The sequence below is a fragment of the Chaetodon auriga genome, chromosome 7, assembly GCF_051107435.1.
Source record: "Chaetodon auriga isolate fChaAug3 chromosome 7, fChaAug3.hap1, whole genome shotgun sequence".
Classification (NCBI taxonomy): Eukaryota; Metazoa; Chordata; class Actinopteri; order Chaetodontiformes; family Chaetodontidae; genus Chaetodon; species Chaetodon auriga.
The window spans coordinates 3232502-3256556 of record NC_135080.1 but is presented as its reverse complement, the minus strand read 5'-3'; the positions used below and the strand labels follow the sequence as shown (position 1 = coordinate 3256556).

At 43.5% G+C, this 24055-nt stretch overlaps 5 protein-coding genes across 6 annotated transcripts; 4 read left to right on the top strand and 1 right to left on the bottom strand.

Annotated features, from left to right (window-relative positions):
* Nucleotides 1–2721: 2721 nt before the first annotated feature.
* LOC143323176 (claudin-9) lies at nt 2722–3390 on the bottom strand. The gene has a single exon (XM_076734867.1). The coding sequence runs from the start codon at nt 3388–3390 to the stop codon at nt 2722–2724; it is 669 nt and encodes a 222-aa protein (XP_076590982.1).
* Nucleotides 3391–9227: 5837 nt separating this feature from the next.
* Nucleotides 9228–23995, top strand: LOC143323806 (claudin-4-like). Its single transcript, XM_076735904.1, has 2 exons — nt 9228–9336; nt 22934–23995. The coding sequence occupies exon 2, from the start codon at nt 22961–22963 to the stop codon at nt 23594–23596; it is 636 nt and encodes a 211-aa protein (XP_076592019.1). The 5' UTR covers nt 9228–9336; nt 22934–22960; the 3' UTR covers nt 23597–23995.
* On the top strand, nt 9254–21766 carry LOC143323805 (claudin-4-like). The gene is made up of 2 exons (XM_076735902.1): nt 9254–9336; nt 20865–21766. The coding sequence occupies exon 2, from the start codon at nt 20885–20887 to the stop codon at nt 21548–21550; it is 666 nt and encodes a 221-aa protein (XP_076592017.1). The 5' UTR covers nt 9254–9336; nt 20865–20884; the 3' UTR covers nt 21551–21766.
* On the top strand, nt 10617–11722 carry cldna (claudin a). Its single transcript, XM_076735723.1, has one exon. The coding sequence runs from the start codon at nt 10699–10701 to the stop codon at nt 11320–11322; it is 624 nt and encodes a 207-aa protein (XP_076591838.1). The 5' UTR covers nt 10617–10698; the 3' UTR covers nt 11323–11722.
* LOC143323807 (claudin-4-like) lies at nt 12735–17972 on the top strand. Of its 2 annotated transcripts, none has more exons than XM_076735905.1 (2): nt 12735–13264; nt 14990–16148. In XM_076735905.1, the coding sequence occupies exons 1-2, from the start codon at nt 12795–12797 to the stop codon at nt 15759–15761; spliced, it is 1242 nt and encodes a 413-aa protein (XP_076592020.1). In that variant the 5' UTR covers nt 12735–12794; the 3' UTR covers nt 15762–16148. The 2 variants fall into 2 exon arrangements, with proteins under 2 accessions (XP_076592020.1, XP_076592021.1); XM_076735906.1 differs by lacking the exon at nt 12735–13264 and adding an exon at nt 17197–17972 and having other exon boundaries at nt 14901–15629.
* Nucleotides 23996–24055: the final 60 nt, after the last annotated feature.

Here is a 24055-nt window from a genome sequence, read left to right as displayed (position 1 = left end):
GTAGCTCTCCCACCTATTTGGGTGAGGGGAGAGTAAACAGAGGGTGTGTATGTGAGGTCTGGAGTAGTTAAAGGATAACTGACGTGGTAAAGATCAGTGGATGAATGATTGAAAGTTTATCAACTCCTGCCGGTTTCTCATTGCAGTGCTCTCTGACAGAATGAGTCAGAGAATCCTGAATTGTGCCGTGCTTTAATCATACCTTTTTTGATTGAAATGGTGCTGAGGACGAGGAAAGGAAGGCCATGATGGAAGCGGTAAAAGGGGGTTTACATGGGTCAGGATACTTCTTTGGAAAGCAGCGGGAGTACTCTGATTATCTGCCGTGTATATCTGTATCTGTCTATCCTTCCAAAGAATTCCGACGAATTTGATGAAAGCATCAGTTCTGTGGAAGGTCTGCACATTTCCATTCACCGTATCACCTTTTATGATAGGACATGGGATGTTTTTTTGGTTGTGGGTGTGTGGGAGAAATTCATGTAAAGTGTATCACAGCTATCAGCAGTCTTGCCATACTGACGCTGATAAATACTGGGTTGGAAATACCGACAGGCTGCACATGTTGTGGATGAGGAGTAATGTTGTTTCAACATTTCTGAGAGGGATGACGCTCGCAGCCTTTCCAGTAACAACGCCTGACAGAACGTTTTAGCGAGTTACGGTTCTGACGCATCCCTTGAATAGAAGCAGCTCCCATTAAGACACGTTATAGACCATAATGTTATTTCTCTCCACCCAAAACAGATCTTCAGATATCAGAGGCGCTTTAAAGAATTTCATTTAGAAACCACAAGATGATGAAATATTATGTCATGATGTTGGGGGGTGTGCTTTTCCCAGCTGCCTAGCATGGGAAGATAGTAACAGAGAGCACATTTGGGGACTGCAGTGCAAACAACCCAAACCCACCCTGAACATGCATCTTCATGGAAGACACACAGGACTCTGATGAAAACCATTTATGGATAACATATGACTCTCTGTAAGGACACAGACATGTTTGTAATGATTCCAAGGAGCAGTCATACAAAGAGAGCGGAGCTGAAAGTCAGCGTGCGTGTGCACAGGGGTGGGGGGTCTTATCAGTGTCCTTGTGCTGAAGGTCAGAGTGCATCAGGAGTTTCAGCCTCCGTTTAACTTTTGCACGTGCCACAGAAAAAGACCTTTCTAAATGCACCCCTCCGGTAGTCTTAGCAGGATCCCGTCACACTCTGCGTTGCATCTGCACAGTTTTTAAATCATGCAATTTCTAAAAAAGAAGGAGACTAAAAAGAACATTTCATTTCTTATAGTCACTTACTTGCCATGAGGTCATATGCTCATATTTGTACACTCTTACTTGTACGGAGAAAATCATGTTTGTTGTTGTGTTTTGTTGCAACTCCTATGAAGTGTCATTGGTACTCTTATATTGCATTTCTGACTGCACAGCTGGGCTCAGTAACACAATCCTGCCTGCAGGGTCACTCAAAGGGAGCGTTCAGCATATTTAAAACTCCTTTGGATCATTAACCTCACTGCTGAGGCCAAAACAAGGTAAGAAGGCAAGAAATATTTTCAAGCTTTGCTTGTTATTCTTTCATTTCTTCAGTACTGTTTGTAGGGAGTTCAGGGCGACTGTTACCATGGAAGTCTACATATCTTCTATGAGCTGTGGTAAAAATATTCCATGAAACAGTCTGAAAGTACCTAAACAGGATTTTAGAAAATCTGAAAAGGAGGCCATCTCCTGTTAAAAATGTCAGCTTTGTTAAATGTTTATTAGACATTAAAACAAAGCTGATGAGCAGCACTAACAAACATTGATGCAGGCCCATAACGTCTCCTGTACTGTAGAGGTTTTACCAACAAATGTTGTTGTTTGTTTGGTTTTTTTGCTAAATCTCCTGATTTTGTTTTGCCATTTAGATTTTTTTTTTGTTTAGAGCATGGACACACACTTTTATTCCAATGAATCCCACCTGGGGAGGAAGATAAACCCCCTGATCAATAGGGTCTTTGTGGCTCAAATTGGACTCAGTTACAGTTCAGGTTGCGTCCCCTTGCAGTTGGAAACCTTTATCTCTGACTCAGTTTCACTCTCACACAGGCTACAATGGAAGGGAAGCATAAGGTGCTCTTCTGAAACAAGCCCCCCATTGTTTCTTGACTCCATTTACATTGAAATAAAATACAGTACCTAATTTCGACGTGCACCAGTACGGCTCTTATTGCTCAGACTCTGCTGAACTCTACGGCTGGCATCTGCCCTTGTTTCTGCACACAGCAGAACTTATGCAGGCGTAGTTGTTATGTTGAACTTAGTTTAGGCACCAATTTCTGACTCGCGTCACATGAAAGAGCAGATTTACAAACTGTATGTCCGCAATGAAGAACGCTTGAAAATGAATTAATTCTTGACGTTTGGATCTTTAATTTGGAATCTTTTGCTTTAATCAGAAATCATCTGCATAAACATTGTGTAAATGCATTTAAGATCAGACACCATTTTAAAATTTTTCTAGAAAAAAAAGCCAAAAACTACAAGTAAAATGTATTAATATTTGAAACAGAACATGAAAAACAACACAACATGCACACCATTGCAGAAATTATTACAAAATGCGTCATGAGACGAGCGTCAGTGATTCACAGTTAATGCCCAGGACGCTGCATTAACATCCGAGTCACCGAACATCCGACACTGGTCATTGTATCTTGCACCCACATGCCACATGCTTATACATAGTCTCTCCTTGTGTATCCATTGACTGACATGGTCTTAACAGGTGAGTAGTTCACCCGCGGAGGCATCGAGCCACCGCCACTCGGCACTGTAGCTGCTATGGGTGGGCAGGAGCAACAGAGGAGGGCTCCCCCTAGGATGAGCAGGCAGGAGGCAGCCCAGCCAAAGTACAGGGCATTACCAAACTCCCTCTTCCCTGTCTCCTCCAGCAGTGGGTCGTAAAAGCCTAGGACGATGGCGTGCGCCGTCCAGGACACTGCCACCAGCAGCAGCAGTCCAGCCACCACAAAGGTTACTCCAGCAGCCACCACGAGCCGCGGTTTGTTGCTCACATCTCGACTGCAGTTGGTGCACTTAGCACCGGCCACCGACAGACCGATGCCCACGATGCACAGCACCATGGAGACGATGACCAAGGCGCGGGCTGCTTGCAGGTCCGCTGGCAGCCCCAGCATGGAGTCGTGCACCTTGCAGTGCATCTGGCCTGTGCTCTGCACCGAACAGTTCATCCACAAGCCTTCCCAGATCACCTGAGAGATGACAATGTTCTGACCGATGTATGCAGCCACCCGCCACATGGGCAGGCCGCAGGCCACCATTACCCCCAGCCAGCCGGCCACGGCCAGGATCATCCCAAGGATCTCCAAGCCTGCAGAGTACATAGTTGGAGCTGAGGAGAGAGAAGGAGCAGAACAAGACTCTCTTCCAGGGATAGAAGGCCCTCTGTGTCCAAAGGCTCAACCCTCCTGAGATGAAGGCGATATCGGATCCCGCTGGCTCAAAGTCCTGCGTAAGACTTTTCGTGAGAGAGAAAGTGAGAGGGAGAAACAGATTCTACCTTCTTTATAAAGCTTAGACGACTGAAGGTGGAGTCTGCTTAAGGTGGCATCATGTTTACCTTCAGACTGCATTTGTAAACGGAGACACTTCGATATTTTCTACCAAACTGCATTCAGCTGGAATTAGCGTCATGTGGGAAAACCATGGAAAACTCTTTTGAAAACATATTTGTCAAGTGTCGATAGAGTCTAACAGTAATCATACTGAATATATTTTAGGGTGGATAGTGTCTTAAATCCAGACCACATTCGCACAGACGCAGTGTTTACAGCAATCGTTTACGTACTCACTTCTGAGTGACTTATACTATGTTAAGATGCTTGTTTCAGTGCTCAATTTGAGTCTTTTGAATTTGAGAAAAAGAACGTATCTCTATCTCTGTATGACGTGTGACAACCTTGAAGAAAAATGCTGAGTCACCATCTGAATGAGATGTCTGCACGAGAAAAAAGAGCAACAATGACAGGCCTTGTTTTTCTGTTGGTCAGCTACATAATCCCTCCTGGGAGGAAAAAAAAAGACCGAGTGGGTCAACAAGCCTCATTGTTAGTGGGCCTTAAAATTGAGCATACATGGTTAGATATCCAAAAAAAACTCTCTAAAAATGCACTGAGAACATCAGCCTGGTAGTTTATCCTCGACATAAACAGATTTTGAATCTCCATGGGACACACCATCGCAAACGTCTAACCACAAACGCATACCTGGGACTTGATGGTAGGTCGTCTGCCTAACTAATCCCCTCAGTCAATACGCCCTTTGTGTGTGATCGTGTTTTGGGAACCTCAAACGACAGACAGCACAATTAGTTTTAGGCTAAAATATTTCTTTAAGTCAATTTAACAAAAACAAAAAAGCAAATTAAGGTGCAAAAAGCTCTGAAAAATCACCCTTTTGCCAAACTGCACACTAAGTTACTCAAAGAACACCTCAACAGGCGGGAACATGTGCTCAACACGTCGTCTGATAGACAACGGGGCCGTTGAGGTTGGCTGACAGGTGAGCTCTGCGTCATTACAGGCTTTCCTCTCATTAACAGGGGTTACCTGGGGTCAGCGGTCAGGATGAGTGTCTCTGCTGTCCTGTGGTTAACTCCATCCACAGACACACATGTGCACACAGGCACACCCTCCCATCCTCCCACACAAATACAGACACACACCTGCATCGCATCCGGACCTTTTCAAAGGCAAATCTCATCACTGGGATTTTGTATTATTGTACATCGGTAAGAAGAATCAACTCTTTCCATATCAAAAACATGTATCTGCACTTCTTTTGTACAGTTCATGAGAGACTGTTACTTTGCTGATAATCAAACTTTAAAGACATTTCTACAGGTCTTATTGGTCTGCTGAGAGAAGACCCCAGTGCACCAAAGACGACTGCTTTGACATCATGACGTCCACTGCAGGTAAGTCCATATAAGACATATGTAAAATAGTTTTGAGAAAAGCTGTGTATGTTTTTATCATAAAAAGATGCTGTGATGAAGAGGTACAAAGAGGAGGTTACAGATGAAGGTCAGACACACGTTAAAGCTTTTCACTCTGGAATAGATTTAGGCTCCTTGACTTAAAGGACCTCTGATCTTAGACCCTCTACGTCTTGCACACTGGTCCGTTAAAACAAGACTTCCTAGAAACTGCTGATGTGCATGCTTCTGTAGGTGTGTGTTTTTACAGGCAGGGGGAGCCACTCCTGCACTCCAACTGCATCGTGTTGATCCTGGTTTTGCAGAAAACGTCTGTTTAGTTTCAGCGACAGTCGATCAGCATGTGTGCTTCTCTGGTGTCAGACAAAAATGTAGTTGGCTGAGTGAGAAACTTTAGCTCTCATCTTAAATCATGCATTTCAACACAGTTTTCATTTTCATTTTATCTGGTTTATCTAATGATTTTCTAATCTGCTGATTGTGATTTCCCACTTTGTGTGAAACACTGTCATTTGATGTGAAAACTGCTCTATAAAGATGTTTATTACACTATTCCACAAGCGTAGCTGGTTTCAGGGATGTTTTAAAGGGTGGAATTTCACACACAGCCGCCTTCTGATTCCTTTCCAAAATGTATTATCGCTTGACTATTTGTCAATTTTGGTTTTCTCCCTTTGGTTTTTTAATTTGCGGTTGGCAGCAGTGTAAGGCTGCTCAGAGTTAGGGAGTTTCTGCTTCCAAGGAAAAACAGCCTGTATTCAGAACACAACTCTGGGGTTTGCCAGTTAGTCAGATAAAAGCTTGAATCATAATGGCAGACATGATTTGCTAATGCTTTCTGTAATCCACTTGTATTTGGTGGAAGATGAAGAAGAGTCACAACGGGCGTGCTTTGTTTTTAATCTTCATCCAGCAGCAGCTACACGTGGATTCACACTGCTGGTAACAGGTTTTCAATACATAAGAATACAAGATGGACATAGCCTACTGTAAGTGGTAAAACATGTAAAACAATCCACACGATACCACTGATCCCTAAACTGCTCCATTCTGGAAATATTGTTACCACACACTGCTCATCATTAGGAAACATATACAACACAGAACAGGACTGTTATTTTCTACAAATCAGACAAGATCTGCTTACTCAATCTGACACAATGACGCTGATTCACACTTTAGCTTTGTTTTATCTCCACTTTTGCAATACTCTTTGCACCCGTCTGTCCGAAAACATCTGTCCAAAACCCTATTATATAAGACAGACTTTCAACAAAGTCATGCAGATTATACCTGTGTTACGTCTTCATGTCTGACTCTGTGTGGCTGCAAGATTTTACTTTTGAATTTTATTATTTGCTCTCGGGTTGATTTGAACTTTCCTTTGGATTTCATTATTTATCATTTCAATTTTGAATGAACCACATTAGTTTCAGTCCACTGAACGTTACAGAAAGACATGCATGCTCGTGCTTATCTTATGCACAGCTGCTGCTTGATGCTTCAGATATATGCACCAGATCTCCGTTGATCTTTATCTCTGAACAACAGACCACTATCTGATGTTTTTCTACACATTATGTACCTTTTTTGCTGCAGGTGCAGCTGCTTTATTAGACCTTCTCCTGGAAATATACATGTAGCTACTTGCAGAGCAACTTGCCAAACATCCACCTGTCATGGGAGCGAGAGCGAGTCTGACCGGTTCGCATGAGGTACTCATGTCAAGTGTAGGCTGTTGTTTCTTCACATTACACTGAATATTAACAAATATGAGAATATTCTTTGTGACCAATTCTGTCTATATTTAATTCAGGCCTTTATTTCTTTAGATGTTGTTGTTATTGTGCTCAGTTCACCACTGATGTGTCTGAATGTTAATGTTAGTAGTGTCGACTACTAGTGCAGTAGATGGATGATGAAAACAGAATGTATTGGGAAGTTATGTAATTAATAAAAAAGCAATAAATAATAAGGATGCAAAAATTGTTCCTGCGTTTTGTTCAAATCCAAAAAAGCCCTGATCTCTATTAGCTAACAGTGCACACAAATGAGGAGCTGAAGATGCCTCCAGGCCAAAATACAAATCCTCAGTCACTCCCTATTTCTCAAACATAATGGGTTTTATCCCAACAAGCTATTGTACGTCTCTTACATCAGCCTAGATTACATTTGCACTGCCTGACTTGCGCATGTTTGCCTGACATTCTCATTTAGACAAACTTCAGACAAGATCTGCAGCCGAACGAGTCACGAACGTGACAAAAAACAAGGATGTGAGCCGCTGTGTCCTGAAAGCAGAAATGGACAAAACAGACAAAAAGTGACAGTATGTTGTTTGTTATGTGAAGACACACTGTGAAGACTTCAGGTTCCTGTTTGTGTCATGTGATGAAGTGTCATGTCTGAACATGACATGAGTCACTGAAGAGCCTACAAAGACACTTGGTGTGCTGAAAATACCCACTGAAACTGTGACTGTACCTGAAGAATGGCCTCAGGGCTCGCTGTGACGCCGTCATATTTCCTGCTTTGATACATGAAACTACTCGTAGTTTCTTTGTAACTTGGACGATTCTCATCACACATTAACAAAATATCAATATTTTCATAGGGAGCCTGGGGCTCATCTCATCCTCAGATCTCATGCCTGGACGCTGCAGTTTAGTAATTTACAATGACCTTAAAATGCTGCACAAGGCCTGCTTAAAATACCATGACCTCCTTTATGGGGCCCTTTGGTGAGGGCCCCTGGTCGGTCGCCTCCCAGCCCTGTCATGAAACCTGTCTTTTCACCTGTCTGTCTGAAAAACTGAACAGGTGGAAAGTCATTAAGAACTCCATTACTGCTTATCTTTGGAAAACCCCGTGGACAGTTCATCACAGGGCTGACACACAGAGACAAACATTCACGCTCACCTGCACCGATCGCAGTCACCAGTTAACCTGGACGAGCCCCACGCAGACGTGCCGAAGCGACAGTGCACCTCTGCACTCAGAGTTATTTACTGATTCATTTAAATATTTCAGAAACATGTTTCCCTGTGCTGGACAAATTGACTTGAATCTTACATTTTAAGCTACACGCAGCCTTCTTCTGTTCAATTCAAGGCCGCGAGCCAAAGTGATGGTCTGACAATAAAGTTGTTATACAGACAACAAGTGTTACTCAAGCTTTAGCCTGTTTTTTTCTTCCCCATGCACCTTGGAAGTAGGTGAGGCTGTGGCAGAAGTCCCTGCTCTGCCTCTGTGGAAGTTAGCATTCCCAGCTTTGCTGAATGTTTGGCTGTAACTATAATCACATTTGTCTAATTTTGTCAGTTAACTTTATTTAAATTGAACCTTGGGGAACCTGGCTGTGGGTGAAAATGCTAACCAGCTAAATTAAGACACTTGAACCTGTTTACTTTGCAGGTTGATGTGCATAATGACCCAGCCAGTTTGACTGAAGGGTTGGACACTTGGGTGCGAGCCAAAGCCAGCCGTTACTGTGAGGTTTGGGCTTGCCTCAGACTGCCTGCTGACGCATGTCACCTCAGCTCCCTCTGGCATTTTCACATGGCTGATGAAGTCAAATCTTTCACCAGTTGCGTCAAAATTTGTAATGTTCCCTTTTTCAAAGCTGCCTTGGCGACGAAACTTTTGTGCTTTATTCCTGTTTTCTGGCACCATTAATTACTTCAGCAAAATGCATCACCGTCTACATCCTCAGCTTTTAACAGTCATTCACTTTAAAAACCACAAAGTTTCACATAACCGGCAACGTTTAGCACGACCTTATTAGACTTTCTGGACTGATTTTGAATAGATGCAGTGCTCTGTAGGGGACTGAAGTGCTGCATGTGTGCTAAATCCTTGTTTGTGAAATGTGAATTGTGTCTGAGGCCGTCAGGACCTGAAACCATCTCTCCTCAGATTCTTAATTGTGGAAATTCCTTTCTTCCTCCTTGTGTGTGGAACCCAATCTCCATAGCCAGGCCCAGGTAGCTCTAATGATCCTACCTCGGATAAAATAGAGGCATTATAGTCCTAACGGCACTTTTGGCTCTCAAACACAGCCTCTATTCATTTCTGAAATAATCTGATTCTCTCTCTACCTCTCTTTGCCCCCTCTCACTATTGCCTCTTTTTGCAACAGTCTGTCAACTGGAATCACTTGGCATAGTGTTCGCCATTTCCCCAACAGCTCCCTCCTGCTGTCTTGTCACTGCTGAGGAAAACTATCGATAAATCAAGTGGGAGCCCCGGTCTGCAGAGTCCGCATTTTCCTCCAAGAAAAGCCTTTAGGAAAAGACTGCGACCTTCAGCCTCTGAGGACTGACATCACTGCAAGGTCAGCTACCATCTCTGTTTTTCACCTGCTGTGCAACTTTTCTGCTCATGCGTGCTCATAGAAAATATCTAATTGAAGTCATTTTGAGTCATTTTAAAATATTTTCATGGACGTATCCTTTAGCTGCACCAGCGATGCCATTCTGTTTAAATCAGTGTAAGATGTAATGTGGACTGTAAACATTTGTGCAATAAATAATGCATTGGATTCAGGGGCTGATTAACACCAGCATTTACCCAACCAGCTGCTCTCTGTAGTTTATAGTTTATCAAAGCATCTTAGCTAATAAGGGCAAAATAAACATCTTATCAATATGCTGCGTTTATCTTTGAGCAGTTAGTGTGATTTTATATCTGCAGAAGATGCCAAAAAAAAAAGGTGAATTACAGTGAATATTATCAATTTCCACGTTCTAAAGTTTTTATTCTAAAGCTAAGAAATAATGAAATAAAGAAGTATTTTTATGCACTTATACACATTTTCCCTCATACAATTTTCAGTGTGTGCGCTTGAGGAAAAGTAGACAAAGTAGCTTGTGTGTCCCGTCTTTGTCTCAAACTGAAACTCCCACAGCTGAAGAGATCAGAGACCAAAGGTCAAAGGTTAAGAAGACAACATCACTGGCACATTTCTGACAAAAGGATTTTTCTTTTCAAAAGATCCATAGTTTTAAGGCTTTTTGGAAGTCTAAGAAATGGAAATGACTCATGTTACTTGAACTACACCAACCAAAAGTCAATGTTTGATTGAGCCCTGAAACTCTGAAAATGTTTACTTTGTAATGAATGAAATGCTAAGTGCTCATCTCGAGCCTACAGAGGTGGAGTATCTTTCAATCTAGGAAACATTTTGAGAACTACTCGGATGAACAGAAAAATAAAAAGTCACCATCTTTAAACAAAACTGACAATTTGCACAATCATGGCTTTCTCCTGACAACAGTAAACAGCAGTATGCACGTAACATAACACATGCACAAAATAAAACAGGACAAAAAAACTTCCTAATGGCCAAAATGACAATTTTGAAGGTGTGGCTGATGGTATTTTAAAGTCTGCCAAACTGATCTCAGTACATGTGAGTCACAGTGTGGCTCTTCCACCTGCAGCCAGACAAAAACTGACATGATGACACATGCCCGCGTCTGGGAGCGGAGAAGGGGGGGCAGTCATCATGTCACAGCTCGGTGTGACAGTATCTGTGTGTCAAGCCCCTCCCAAGTAAGTGTATAAAAGACCCGCTCCAACCTTACCCAAACATTTACTCTTTGGGATCTTGCAAGCAAACCTTTGCTGACTTCCACAGACACAGCCTTTGGACATTTTTTTTTGGACGACCGGACGAGAAGTTTTGTGAGGAGACATGGTGTCGGCTGGCTTTCAGATGCTGGGCACTGCCCTGTGCATTATTGGCTGGATTGGGACCATCGTTGTCTGCGCCCTGCCCCAGTGGAAAGTGACAGCTTTCATCGGTCAGAACATTGTCACTGCTCAAACCACGTGGGAGGGCATTTGGATGAGCTGTGTGGTCCAGAGCACAGGCCAGATGCAGTGCAAGGTTTATGACTCCATGCTGGCCCTTTCCCGGGACCTCCAGGCAGCCCGCGCCCTCATCATCATCTCTATCCTTGTTGGCATCATCGGCATCCTCCTGGCCCTGGCAGGGGGCAAATGCACCAACTGTGTTGAAGATGAGTCTTCCAAGTCCAAAATCTGTGTGGCAGCTGGCGTGAGCTTCATCGTTGCTGGTATTTTGTGCCTCATCCCAGTGTGCTGGAACGCACACTCCATCGTAAGGGACTTCTACAACCCAATGCTGGGGGGCTCTCAGAAAAGGGAGCTCGGAGCTTCGCTCTTCATCGGCTGGGGGGCCTCCGCCCTCCTCATCCTGGGCGGTGCGCTCCTCTGCGCCAACTGCCCTCCCAAGGATAACTACTCCGCCAAGTACTCTGCTGCTCGTTCAACTGGACCCAAGGACTACGTCTGAGGACAGAAGACAAACGACAGAGCCCAGAGACTGAAAACAGACTTGAATTAAACGCTTCATGGTCCGTGAAATTGACTCATGTGTCACGACTTGAATTTCACAGAGATTTTATTGTACTCACAGTTTGGTTTGATACTTTCATGTTGAGTTATAGCACTTGAGGATTCGTTCCATCAGTGGAAAGATAAAGAGACGTGCGCCACACCCGAACAACTGTTTGTGGACATGGAGACAACGGGAGTGAATAAAAGGATAAAGATAGAAACTGGAACATGTCGATTAAATGATTTTTTATTGGTTTTCCTTTGTTTTCTTCAATTTGTGCCCTTTCACATATCATTTCATTACAAAGTGTGTATTATGCGCAACTGTCTGTAAATAAAGATTTTTTTTTAATCAATGTTGAATTATCACGTTTGTATGTTCTTTTAGATTTTATGTCATTAAAACAGCTTCATCTGAAGCTAAAGAGGCTTCAGAAAGGAGACATAAGGTGGGGCTCAGCTGGACACAACCCATAACATTTGAGGTGATTAATAACTATAAAAGCAATAATAAAAATTTTATAAAAGTAATACAAATTCTACATATTGTCAGCTTGTTCTCAAAATAAATACTTAATAAATTGTAAAATACACCGAATTCATTTGCTCTGAAAAGTCTCTTTACACAAGAAGCGTGAGCCTTTATGTGAATAACTACTTTATAATACAACATAATCACATTAAAAGCAACAGAATTAGTTATATGCACATCTAATAAAAGGTTATTATGGTTAAGGTTAAGATTATCATGAGACGCATGTTTGTTTGTTTGTTTTTTTTTCAGCAAAACTGACATGCCTGACGTGCCAGTCATTACCTGTCCAACAGTGCCCCTTGCTGTAAACACATTGAGGAGCATGGCCTCATTCCCACAGTGCCTCACATTTGATCATGTTCAAGTAATCAGTGCTTTTATCACCTTCAATTTAATAATCAGAAATAAAATTTTCAGATACAGAAAGTGTTTTCATTTCATTTCAGTGTTTTCATTAGTTTTATCCAGTTTTCCCTTTGAACAGGTTGGATTTGTACCACATTTAATAAGTTTTTGGGAAAAAATGGGTTAGTTACTCGTCTGTCATTTATCGTGATTAAAGCTTTTAAAGGTGTGCTTGTAGCCAAACTTTTTATTCATTTTTTTTTTTTTGTCAATTACAGAACAATGTTGATGGATAAGGAAACAGTTTATATCTCTTGTTTGTATCTGACCTTGAAGCTTTGGATTCAGACCGGTCAGCGCGTCTAAAGGTCACTGGGTCTCTGTTTGTGTGTAAACTCCTTCCAGCCAATAGGAGCTGAGGACTGTGGTATCACATACCCTCATGTCTGTGTGCCTTCTTCTCACACAACAACCTATATATACAAGCTCGCATCAGTCCATCTGTCTTTCTTTTGGGATTTTAATGTGCGAGGAGCAAAGCCGGCAAAATGGTTTCTCAGGGGATTCAGATCATAGGTATATCGATGGCTGTGGTTGGCTGGCTCATGGTCGTCGTAGTGTGCGCCTTGCCCATGTGGAAGGTCACTGCTTTCATTGGAGCCAACATCATCACGGCTCAGACCATCTGGCAGGGCATGTGGATGAACTGTGTGGTGCAGAGCACAGGCCAGATGCAGTGCAAAGTCTATGACTCTGTGCTGGCTCTGCCCCAGGACCTGCAGGCTGCTCGGGCCATGATCGTCATCTCCATCCTGACTGGAATCTTTGGACTGATCTTGTCAATCGCTGGTGGGAAATGCACTAACTGCATCGAGGAGGAGAGATCTAAGGCGAAGGCTTGCATCCTGGCTGGAGTTTTGTTCATTGTCTCAGGGTTGCTCTGTCTCATTCCAGTCTCCTGGTCTGCCAACACCATCATCACCAACTTCTACAACCCGTTATTAATTGAAGCCCAGAGGTACGAGTTAGGAGCGGCGCTGTACATCGGCTGGGCGGCTGCTGCACTGCTGCTGATGGGAGGGGGGCTACTGTGCTGGAACTGCCCGCCCAAACATGAACACCCCCACTACGTTCCTAAATTCACACCTGTGAAGTCAGTCTCCACATCCAGAGAATATGTGTAGCCCTTCCTGCACGGACTGTTGAGGTCGCATGAAGCCTGAGTTTTGATCGTGGTTACTGTGTGTGCCAAAGTAACCTTTAACCAAAGGCATAAACGCCCCAACAGGAACGTGGTTTATATTCATGTCTCAGTCTCAGCTTTAAGAATTAAAGACAGCCTTTTAAAAATCCATGTTGCACTGTGGCTGTTTGATGAATAACTATGATTAGAATCATGATTAAGTTAATCTGTGGAAATATTTAGTCCGATTGTTGTAAGGCTTTCACATTCAGAAGGTAACATCTCAGCAAATACATGCTGAAAACAGTACAGCTTCCTTCATATATGACTTCTGCAAATTAGCAAGCTTGAGCAAATTTTGCATTGATTACATCTGTCTTAGGGGTGTTGGTAATTGCTCTGTCCTGCAAAAACGCTCCTAAATTAAGGAAAGTCTGAGCACTTTTATGTTGTTCTTTTCATTTCAACACTGCAAATTCCACATTTATATTGTATTATCTGTGTATATCTGTGTTTCTGATGTCCTGTTACTGTAAATAAACTATATCGTCACTGGATGATTTCTGTTTGCTGACTTATATACTCATAGTATATTATAGAGTACTATAGAGATGTGAGAGGGAAAAAGTAATAAGGGAAAAAAATAGTGGAGGTTATTGCTGTGATGTAGATTCCATTAAAAAACAAAATAGAGAATAAAACACCTCCATAATACAGTCATTTCGTCATACAGTCAGTACATTTTTAAGTTTTGGAGTTTTACAAAAGGGTAAAGAAATTTATGCATGATGGACCAGACTGGTAAAAACCGTGAACAAACCAATCTGTCGTGTCCTCAGTCCTCAAGTGTCCATCATGGGTTTTGTCCTCTTATAATCAGCTTTCTCAAAACAGATTTCTTCACTGGATCCGTGTGTGGAAATGGTTGTTGCAGTGTCCCATTTTGTGAAAATGCTTTGCAGAGAGGATAATAGCAGTTCACAATTTACTGCAATCCTTTCCCTCCAAAACTGTCTAAATGTGGTGTCAAACACAATAATGTTAACTTTATCTTTAGAGTTTTAGACTAAAATAAAGTAAGAACATAAACTTGATGAAAAGAGATACCCTCATTTCCTTTTTTGTGCTTGCTTACAGTTGCATGTGGGGCTGGACATTGTCTTAAATGCTCCACCGCTACCCTGATTTCAAATTAGCGGAACAAAGATCCTGTTTGTGAAAACAACAACTCAATGTAATTTGATCACCTGCCATTGTTCACAGTCTGAGCTGGTTTCAACGCATTTGGAGTCACTAAATGGTTTTAAGTCCATCCAATAACACCATCCTTACTGCAGAGAAATCTGCATATGAAAGTGAGCTTCCCGAGACCAAAAGCAAGGCATTGTTTAAAAAGGACTGCCACTCCTCTAGCTCAAGGAAGAGGAATCTTGTTTGGCGAGAAGGACTCACCTGACAGCCCTCCTCCTCTGCATTTTCTGACAAACAACGAGTGAGAGAGCTGCATCACTCCGAAAGAGAACCAGTCCTGTATGCTGGAACACATCGCTCCTGACGCAGACAAGGCCGCTTCACCATGGGGAGGATTGGCAAGGAGGTGGCAGGTCAGGTCATCAGCTTCATAGGCTTAGTTGGGGCGGCGGTGACCTGTGGGATCCCCATGTGGAGAGTGACATCCTACGTTGGAGCCAACATTGTGACAGGCCAGATCGTGTGGGACGGTCTTTGGATGAACTGTGTAATGCAGAGCACCGGGCAGATGCAGTGCAAGCTGAACGAGTCTGTTATGAAGCTGTCCAGGGATCTGCAAGCCGCCCGAGCCCTGGTCATCATCTCCCTCGTCTTCGGCTTCATCGGCTTCATCATCACCTTCATTGGAGCTAAGTGCACCGGCTGCCTGAGAAAAGATTCATCAAAGGCCAAGGTGGTGATCATAGGCGGCTGTCTCATCATTGCTTCTGCAGTCCTGATCCTGATCCCCGTCTGCTGGTCTGCAACCATCACCATCACAGACTTCCAGAACCCCCTGACCATTGAGACACAGAGGAGGGAAATCGGAGCCTCCATCTACATCGGCTGGGCCTCAGCTGCGATTCTTCTGATCGGAGGGATCATCCTTACCACATCCTGCCCTCCTCAAAAACCCATGTATGGATATCCAGGCTACCCACCGGGCCAAATGTACCCCTACGCAGCTCCAGTGGCAAACCCTTCAGTGTACGGTCCTGTGTATGTTCCCCCATCCAGCCGACCATACACAAGCACCGGGACATACGTGCCAAGCAAACCATATGCGGCACCAAACACATACCCTGCTGGACAGTACCTCTAAAATCTGAAAGGACAGAAAGAGGACAAAGACTGAGTTTTCTGCCAGGATGTCTCCAGGAGCTTTTTATGCCTTTAGAAAGTAAAATTGCACCAAAGTACACTTTGTAATTCAAAAGGATGGTATGTATCCCAGTGCATTGTTGGGACTTAAAGTGAATTCACTAAAGCAGCCAGTGTGACCTAAGTTTTATGAATCTTTCATTTCTTCTTTTGGATTGATTTTGTGCTCTAAATTAGAAATCTTTCTAGCTTAAGAAGTCTTGATATACGAGCGTCAACATGGCTGTGAAAGTGGCATTGCTCAATGTCGCTGTATTTCCTTGTCATATTGTCATACAGAGCAGATTTTGTAAATAGTGATGATTTGTAATGTGTTTGATTTCTGTAAATGCCCTTTATTTTTGAGATTTTTATTGTTGTTGTTATAAGCATTTTAATAAAATGTTTGTGACATATTCACTTTTCTGTTTGTGCAGTCATTGTCCCAACACATCGTCACTATTTTAAGGGTAACAATATGTTACGGTCAGAGCCCGTCTGTGGGTTTATGTGTGGATGAGTGAGAGGCAGAATACACATTTTCTTCTATAAATCATGAGACATGAACACTGTGAAAAAGCTAAAAAAGCCCAAAGAGTTTTGAAGTGATCCAATCAACTGATACATTGATCGGTGTGAGTAGTTTCATTCAAATGTAAGTCAATTCCTAGAATAGTTTGGAAAATACGTAATGACGACTAAACAGATGTAAAGAGAGATGGAACGGAACCAAAAATGGAGGCTCCTTCTGTTAACGTCTGACATCCGGTGAAACCATGTTTTTTTAAACCTGAAACCAGTGACTGGACCTGATCTTCCGGTAGCCTGTCACATGAAAGATCGGCCACTGGGACATTATTGTTTCAACGTGGTGCCTCTTTACGAGCCTCATTTACATAGAGTCCTTTCAGACTGATGTTCATCTGATCGAAACTGCTCCGAGTCCGCATACGAATAATGTGAAGAATCTGGTTGGGCAGGTAAAGCGCATTGGTTTCAGGTCAGAGGGAAGGACGTCCTGACTCCACCTTCTACAAAGACATCTTTATAACCAAAGGAAATGCGCTACACACTTCACTTAACTTTACAACCCGAGCTGAGCTGACCGGCTCCTGAAACCTCCGAATCCTCTGCTTCTGTTCAGTTCTTAGCAGCTCAAACAAGACCTCATCATGGTGTCAATGGGACGACAGATGCTGGGCTTTGCCCTGGCCATCATCGGCTTCCTGGGGACCATCATTGTGTGTGCCCTGCCTATGTGGAAGGTCACCGCCTTCATTGGAGCCAATATTGTGACAGCGCAGGTCATCTGGGAAGGCTTGTGGATGAACTGTGTGACGCAGAGCACAGGCCAGATGCAGTGCAAGATCTACGATTCCCTGCTGGCTCTACCCCAGGACCTTCAGGCTGCCAGAGCTCTTGTGGTCATCGCCATCATCGTCGCCGCTTTTGGGATCATCCTGGGCGTTGTGGGAGGCAAGTGCACCAACTTTGTGGAGGATGCACATTCCAAAGCCAAGGTAGCCATTGCTGCTGGAATCGTCTTCATCTGTGCCGGTGTTCTCATCCTCATCCCCGTCTGCTGGTCTGCCAACACCATCATCAGGGATTTCTACAACCCCATCTTGACCAACGCCCAGAGGAGAGAGCTGGGGGCTGCTCTTTACATCGGCTGGGGCACGGCTGCGCTTCTCATCCTGGGCGGCGCCCTGCTCTGCAGCTCCTGCCCCCCCAAAGAGAGCCCAGAGTATCCAGTCAAGTACTCCGGTGCCAGGTCCATAGCCACCAGCCGAGCCTACGTCTGAGAGGTCCGTTCTTCTGGAAAAGACTGTGAATCGTTCTACTTTTCTTGAGTAACCCTCCTTTGTAAGTTTCCGATAGCACCACGAGTTGTTTCCCGCTTTTTTGAAAAGTGACGCGGAGTGAGAACTAATTTTCTGAGACATTCAGATTTCTTTGGTGGAGGAAAGAAAACGTGTTTCTTGAGAAACATAATGCAAAGATGTGGTGTGAAACTGCAGAGCTGGCAGGAAAATCTCCCAACGGCATGATGACTGGACTGAGTTATTCTATATAAAGCTTGTATCAAACCTAATTTTCCTCTGAATGTTTGGTAACCTGTAAAAAACATTGTGAATTAATTGTAAAAAATATTACAATAGTCAGCTGTTCAATAGCAATGTGAAAATACTGTTTTTGTTTACTGAAATCCTTGATTTTTAATAAAACAATTAACTAATGAAATTCTCTCGTCAAAGTGGCTCTTTTTTTTTTTTTTTTTTTTATTTAGCTTGTGCATCACAGTAAAATAGATGATAAGACAACTTGGGTCATGTTTCATGTCAGAGGAGATGAGGAATGCACTGATGACGCAGCCTCTCATCATTTCACAAAGGAAAGTGTTTCTGACAGACCGCATTTATTTTAGAAACACTGCTAACAGGAAATAAAATTGTCACAGTTTTGACTTCGTAGCAGCCACAGAAAGCAGCTAACGACAGCGTTTTCAAAGACATGCAGCCCTTTGCTCGAATTCTTCATGCAGACGTTAAACTAGTTTGACCAGTTTGACAGTGTCGAGTGCCAGCGAGAGCCAGAACTGGCAACAGTTTGTTAGTTTGAACACACATTAAGAGCAGCAACATTAAAAACAGCCATGTTAGAAATTACACTTAAAGACACTTTAAAACGCTGTGAAAAATAATCAGACAGTCCCTTCAGCTGCTGACCAAAAACACCTTTTCAGAAAGGGATCTTTACTGTCCGACATTTGTTTCTCTCGACGCCGTCATCATTCAGTGTTATTCCATGTCGCTGTCAGTAGATCCATGAATCCTCTGTCTCAGCCTCTCAGGCACCCAAACTCATTGATTCCTACTTTTGACATAGATCTTTAAATAAGGGTCACAAATGCACAGGATACTCAAATTAAAAGAAAGTTAGATCAGCGATGCGGCTCAGTGATGCGTTTTTAATAGATTTCAGACATCAATGGAGCTCCATGGGGATGCAAAATGAAAATGAAACTAACTATAAATGGCACAGAGATATGATAAATCAAGCTTTGAGTTCACACACAGTTCTTGTTAATACAATAAATTTGTTGTTAGTTTTGTGTTAACATGCATCAAAAACACCAGAAAAGCCACAAATGAGCCTTTGATTTCAGGGTCTTTACACCCAGATTTGCTGGACGTGAGCAGGTGGAGCCACTGTCACTATTACCCTAAAATTTGGGGACTACGGTCTTTATTATACTGTTTCAGCGTTTATCACACTGAGTTACAGCCATTGTAATTAGGAATTTCGAGACTTTTGAGACTGAATTAATTGACCTTAACTAAAAAGGGCTCTGGTCCCACACTGTCACCCAACATGTGGACATGAACGCCCTTAAAGTCCCTTAAAGCTGCAAGTCAGTATTAATCTCATGGTGGGAAGTCAGGTGACTTCAACACGGGAGACACTCCTGGTTTCACATTTCCAACAAACAGTCGTTGGTTTCTTTTAACCACGTCCTCGGTGATTTCCAACCTTATCTGAGAGGTTATTGTTGTGGCCAAAGCACAAATGATGTCGTCCTGCTGATCGGGGCGTCAGATCAGAGAACGCTTCCATGAGTGCTTTTTATCAGCTGATAGATATGGACAACGTGTTTACAAATACTTTTGGTCCACATCAGCGAAATGACCTCTGCATTTCTATGATGATCCAAAGACACGGCATCACAAACATGATGTCAGCACAGCACCCGTTTGTTTCACTGGTGTGAACACACCCTGTTGTGTTGCTACATTTTCCCTGGTTTCACATTCCTAAATTACCTTCTGCCATTGGAGAGAGAATCCACCTGAACCTGTTATGGAGCAATGATGGTGTGCCAGTCTCACTGATGTCAGAGAAGACAATGGAACAAATGCACCATGATCAAAGATGGAAAAATGGGTTTCAGTCAAAACGCTCAGTGTGTATGTAAATAAGATGTCTTTTTAAATAGGTTACATCTGATCATGTTTTCTGACCAGTAACAGTTTTCTGCTTTTTAAGAGCTCGTGTGCTTCTATGCATACTTGAAGGCGCCTAAGGGTACATTACATGCACAGTTCAGACCGTTTGATATTAATAAAACTAAAGATAAAGGAATCCAAGTTGTTTATGTTAACAATGAAAGTAAGATCAACTGAAAGCAAAATCTCAAACACACTTCAGGGTGTTTTGAAATATGCAGCTACCACAGTGCAAAAAACAAGAAAAAAAGCAATAAAAAGGGAGATTTGTTAAATATCTAGTGTATTAGCTAGTGACCTAGAACCAGTGATAAAAGCTCAATAAGAAGTTAAAATATCTTGTTGAGATAATTAAGGACGAAAAGCTTGGAACAAGTGAAATGCTCCCATATAGAAACTGCCTGCTAAGAACACAAAAAACAAGCACAGATGGTCTCGATTTAAGATATTTCATTTTACTTTTTCATTTTGTTTTTGTAAAACGTGTCCCACACAAGCGGAGACAAAGGTTTATCCTCAAACATCTTGTGTCTGCGCTCACAGCAGTGACACACTTCCACATGCCGTGTTTCGTTTGCAACCAGCAGTGATTCATTTCAGATTAGTTTCAAACAATCGTCAGTGTGCACACATCAGCGAACAGTATGTACATACAGAGACGAACCTCTGTTTGCCTTGATTCTGTGTGTTGAACGCAGAAAGGATTCATTTAAGTCTGACTGTTTGCAGACTTGTCTTGTGTCTGTCGCTCAAACACTCTCCGCCATCCATTCAACCTGCCTACATTTTCTACGTGGTGGACTTTCTGTCACATACATCCTTTTCCCCGTTGAGAACACCAACAAAACCTCGTGTAACACAATTCTGGTCTCCATGCAGAAGAATAAGTGAAACCTCAACCTTTATTGTCCCTGCACACAAAGAATCCTGCGCGGCTGGTATTCTTTGGCAGGGCCTCTAATGTGTCCTGATAGCTTAGCTAGCACACCTCCCATTCTTCACTCTCATTCTGCTTCAGATGCACACAAACACCTGATCAGCTGTTAATTTTCTCTCAGAGACACTCAGAGGGAGGACGATGGCTTCCATGGGGATGCAGATGGTCGGCTGTGCCCTGGCCCTTTTTGGCTGGATCGGGGTGCTCATTGTCTGCGGCGCGCCCATGTGGCGGGTCACTGCTTTCATTGGCAACAACATAGTGACATCCCAGACTATGTGGGAGGGCATCTGGATGAGCTGCGTGGTCCAGAGTACCGGCCAGATGCAGTGTAAGGTGTACGACTCCATGCTGGCTCTGGGCACTGACCTGCAGGCGGCCCGCGCTCTGGTGGTGGTGTCCATCGTCACAGGCGTCGTGGGGCTCCTCGTAGCTTTCGCTGGTGGAAAGTGCACCAACTTCATTCCAGAGCAGAGGGCCAAGGCGAAGGCTACCGTGGCAGCAGGTGTGTTGCTGATCATCAGCGGACTGCTCTGCCTCATCCCTGTTTCCTGGACTGCCAGCATAATCATAAGGAACTTCTACAATCCAGTGCTGGTAGACGCTCAGAAAAGAGAGCTTGGGGCCTCCCTTTACATCGGCTGGGGGGCCGGGGCACTGCTGGTCCTCGGAGGAGGGATTCTGTGTGCCAGCTGTCCCCCCAAAGAGGATGAGACCCCCTCTGTGAAGTATCTCCTAAACAAGTCTGGAGGAAATGGCAAAGAGGATTCATTCCGATCTTCGACACCGACAAAGACGTACATCTGAGATTTCTAAAGGGACACGAGGAAGTCTGGTTGAAGACTGCCTGCTTTGAAGCTTGGAGTTTAATCAGCTGCTGTGAAATATCCAGAAAAAGGACTTACACACAGACTACTCAATGAAGGAAATACTGTTTGCACTTGAGAGGAGAATCATGCTGCATGGATGTTACTGTTGAACATGTGTGTGGGTAGTTTAATTAGAAACTGTGTTTTAAATGTTGGGAAGGTGGTTTCAGTTGAAAACATTTTTTAATTGCACTGTATATCTTTGATATTTGTAATTCTTTTCACAATAAATGACCTTTCTACTGTAAGTTTTCTCTCTCACGCTTCTTGTTTATAGACATTTCAAAAATGTTTCTGTGATGATTCAAAGCGAACACCAGCAGAACCAGTTTGTCAGGTACTCACCAGAGATCGCCATCCAGAGAGCAAACATGGTGACTCAGGGACTTGAAATCCTGCTGGCTGATCTGTTCAGTAAAGCATGACCTGTTTTTAAAAGTTTCCTCTGTCACTGTCAACGTTTGCTGCATGAATACTGAGGGACAAATAGATGAAAGTCATTAAAGGGGCATTATCTAAAGTCACAAAAGCAGCATTATCTCTATCATTAATGTCAGTTTTCCCCCCTAAAATCTCAGATATTTGGGTTTGAATTGATTTTAAAAGGTGGTTTTGAATTTGAGAAATTGAAAGTGTTGATTGTGTTAGTTCACAGTCCAACCTGACGGGGGCGCTGTGTTCTCTCATGTTATGGGAGAGCAGGGAGGCTCAAGTCACTCATCCTGAAAATGACAAGTTTCCAAATTAAGCGTTCCTGCTGTTATTTTCACAGTGACTTTCTATATTCTGAGCACAACAAGAGCATAAATATAGATGTTGAAGAGCATCAAGCCATCAAATCTAAAGCGTCCGCAGTGTTAATACACCTGTAAATGAAAGGTAATTCTGCCACAACACATACACACGAACAGAAATAAAACAGAAAGGAAGATGACAGAAACCCAGATGTTATTTCACACAATGAACAGAAGCGTTGTGTGATCTGACACCTTCCTAAGCTTTGGTTCAAAAACACTGGATTTGATCAGCTGGTTGTGAGTGAGGACGAAACCTTGGCACCGTGTTTGTCTTTTGGGACACGGTGCCACCTAGTGGCCGTTTTCCTCCATGACGAGAAATCCCTCCATTTTTATCTGATGAGTTCAGTTACAGGAAACGACTTCAGCTTTGCGGAAAACGTCTCTCTGGTCACTGTCATCACATCTGATAACAGAGAACACAGTTTATTTTATGTCAGCATGTGATAAAAGAAAGATCTCATCTGTCCATTCTGAATGAAAATGAAAATGTTTTGTTCCTCTCCATCCTCTGTGTTTCTCAGGGCCTGAGGGAGTCTGCGCCGTGTCCCATGGCTCTGCAGGAGCTGGGTATCAGCCTGTCCATGACAGGCGTTGCTGGGACCATCCTGATCTGCGCTCTGCCCATGTGGAAGGTGACAGCGTTCATCGGCACCCACCTGGTGGTCATGCAGGTGTTCTGGGAAGGTCTGTGGATGACTTGTGTCAGTGAGTACACAGGCCAGCTGCAGTGTAAGCTTTACGACGCCCTGCTGGACCTGTCGCCGGACCTCCAGGCGGCCCGTGGCCTCATCTGCATCAGCCTGGTGCTGGGATGTTTGGGCTTCCTCATCTTCCTCCTGGGAGCGCGCTGCACCAACTGCCTGAGCCACCCGCGGATCAAGGCTCGGTTGGTGCTGAGCTCTGGAGCCACCTTCTGCCTGGGAGCCCTCACCACCATAGTGGCTGTTTCCTGGACGGCAAACACCATCATCAACGACTTCCACAACCCACGCGTCCCTGAGGTGCTGAAGAGGGAGCTCGGAGCGGCCATATACATAGGCTTTGTGACATCTGGGCTGCTGTTCTGTGGGGGAGCCATTCTGTGCACAAGCTGCCCACCACAGAGGGCCAGGTTCCCCTCCAGTGGGTACACACTGGCCAGGACACCCACACACAGCAGCTACGCCATCAAGAACTATGTGTGAAGTGAAGACTGAAAACAGGTCGGCCCATGTGTCAGTGTTCAAAAAACACGTCGCCCCTTTAGGATAAATGTACTGAACTGCGTGATATAAAACAATATAGGCATATACACACGTACAGTAGATATTTAGAGAACATACATAGATGTTGCAGAAGTTGATGGGACCCTGTCCACACAGTTATTTGTGGTTGTCATGAAACATGCAGCTGAAATGTTCGAGCACTGATGCTGTAGATTTATTTCCCTGTGTGTCCGTTACAGCTTCTGAAGGAGCCGTCTCTCAACATGAAGCATAAAGTGAATCCCTCTGTTCTTATGAAGACTCACTTTGTGGCCATTTCCTTTCACTAAGACACTCAGAGGACGGTTTGTACCTCTGTAGCTGAATGTGCATTTTTAGTTTTAGTAGTTTTAGTCCTGATTTTTAGTGAAATGAACATTTGCTGTGCTAAAAGCTTGT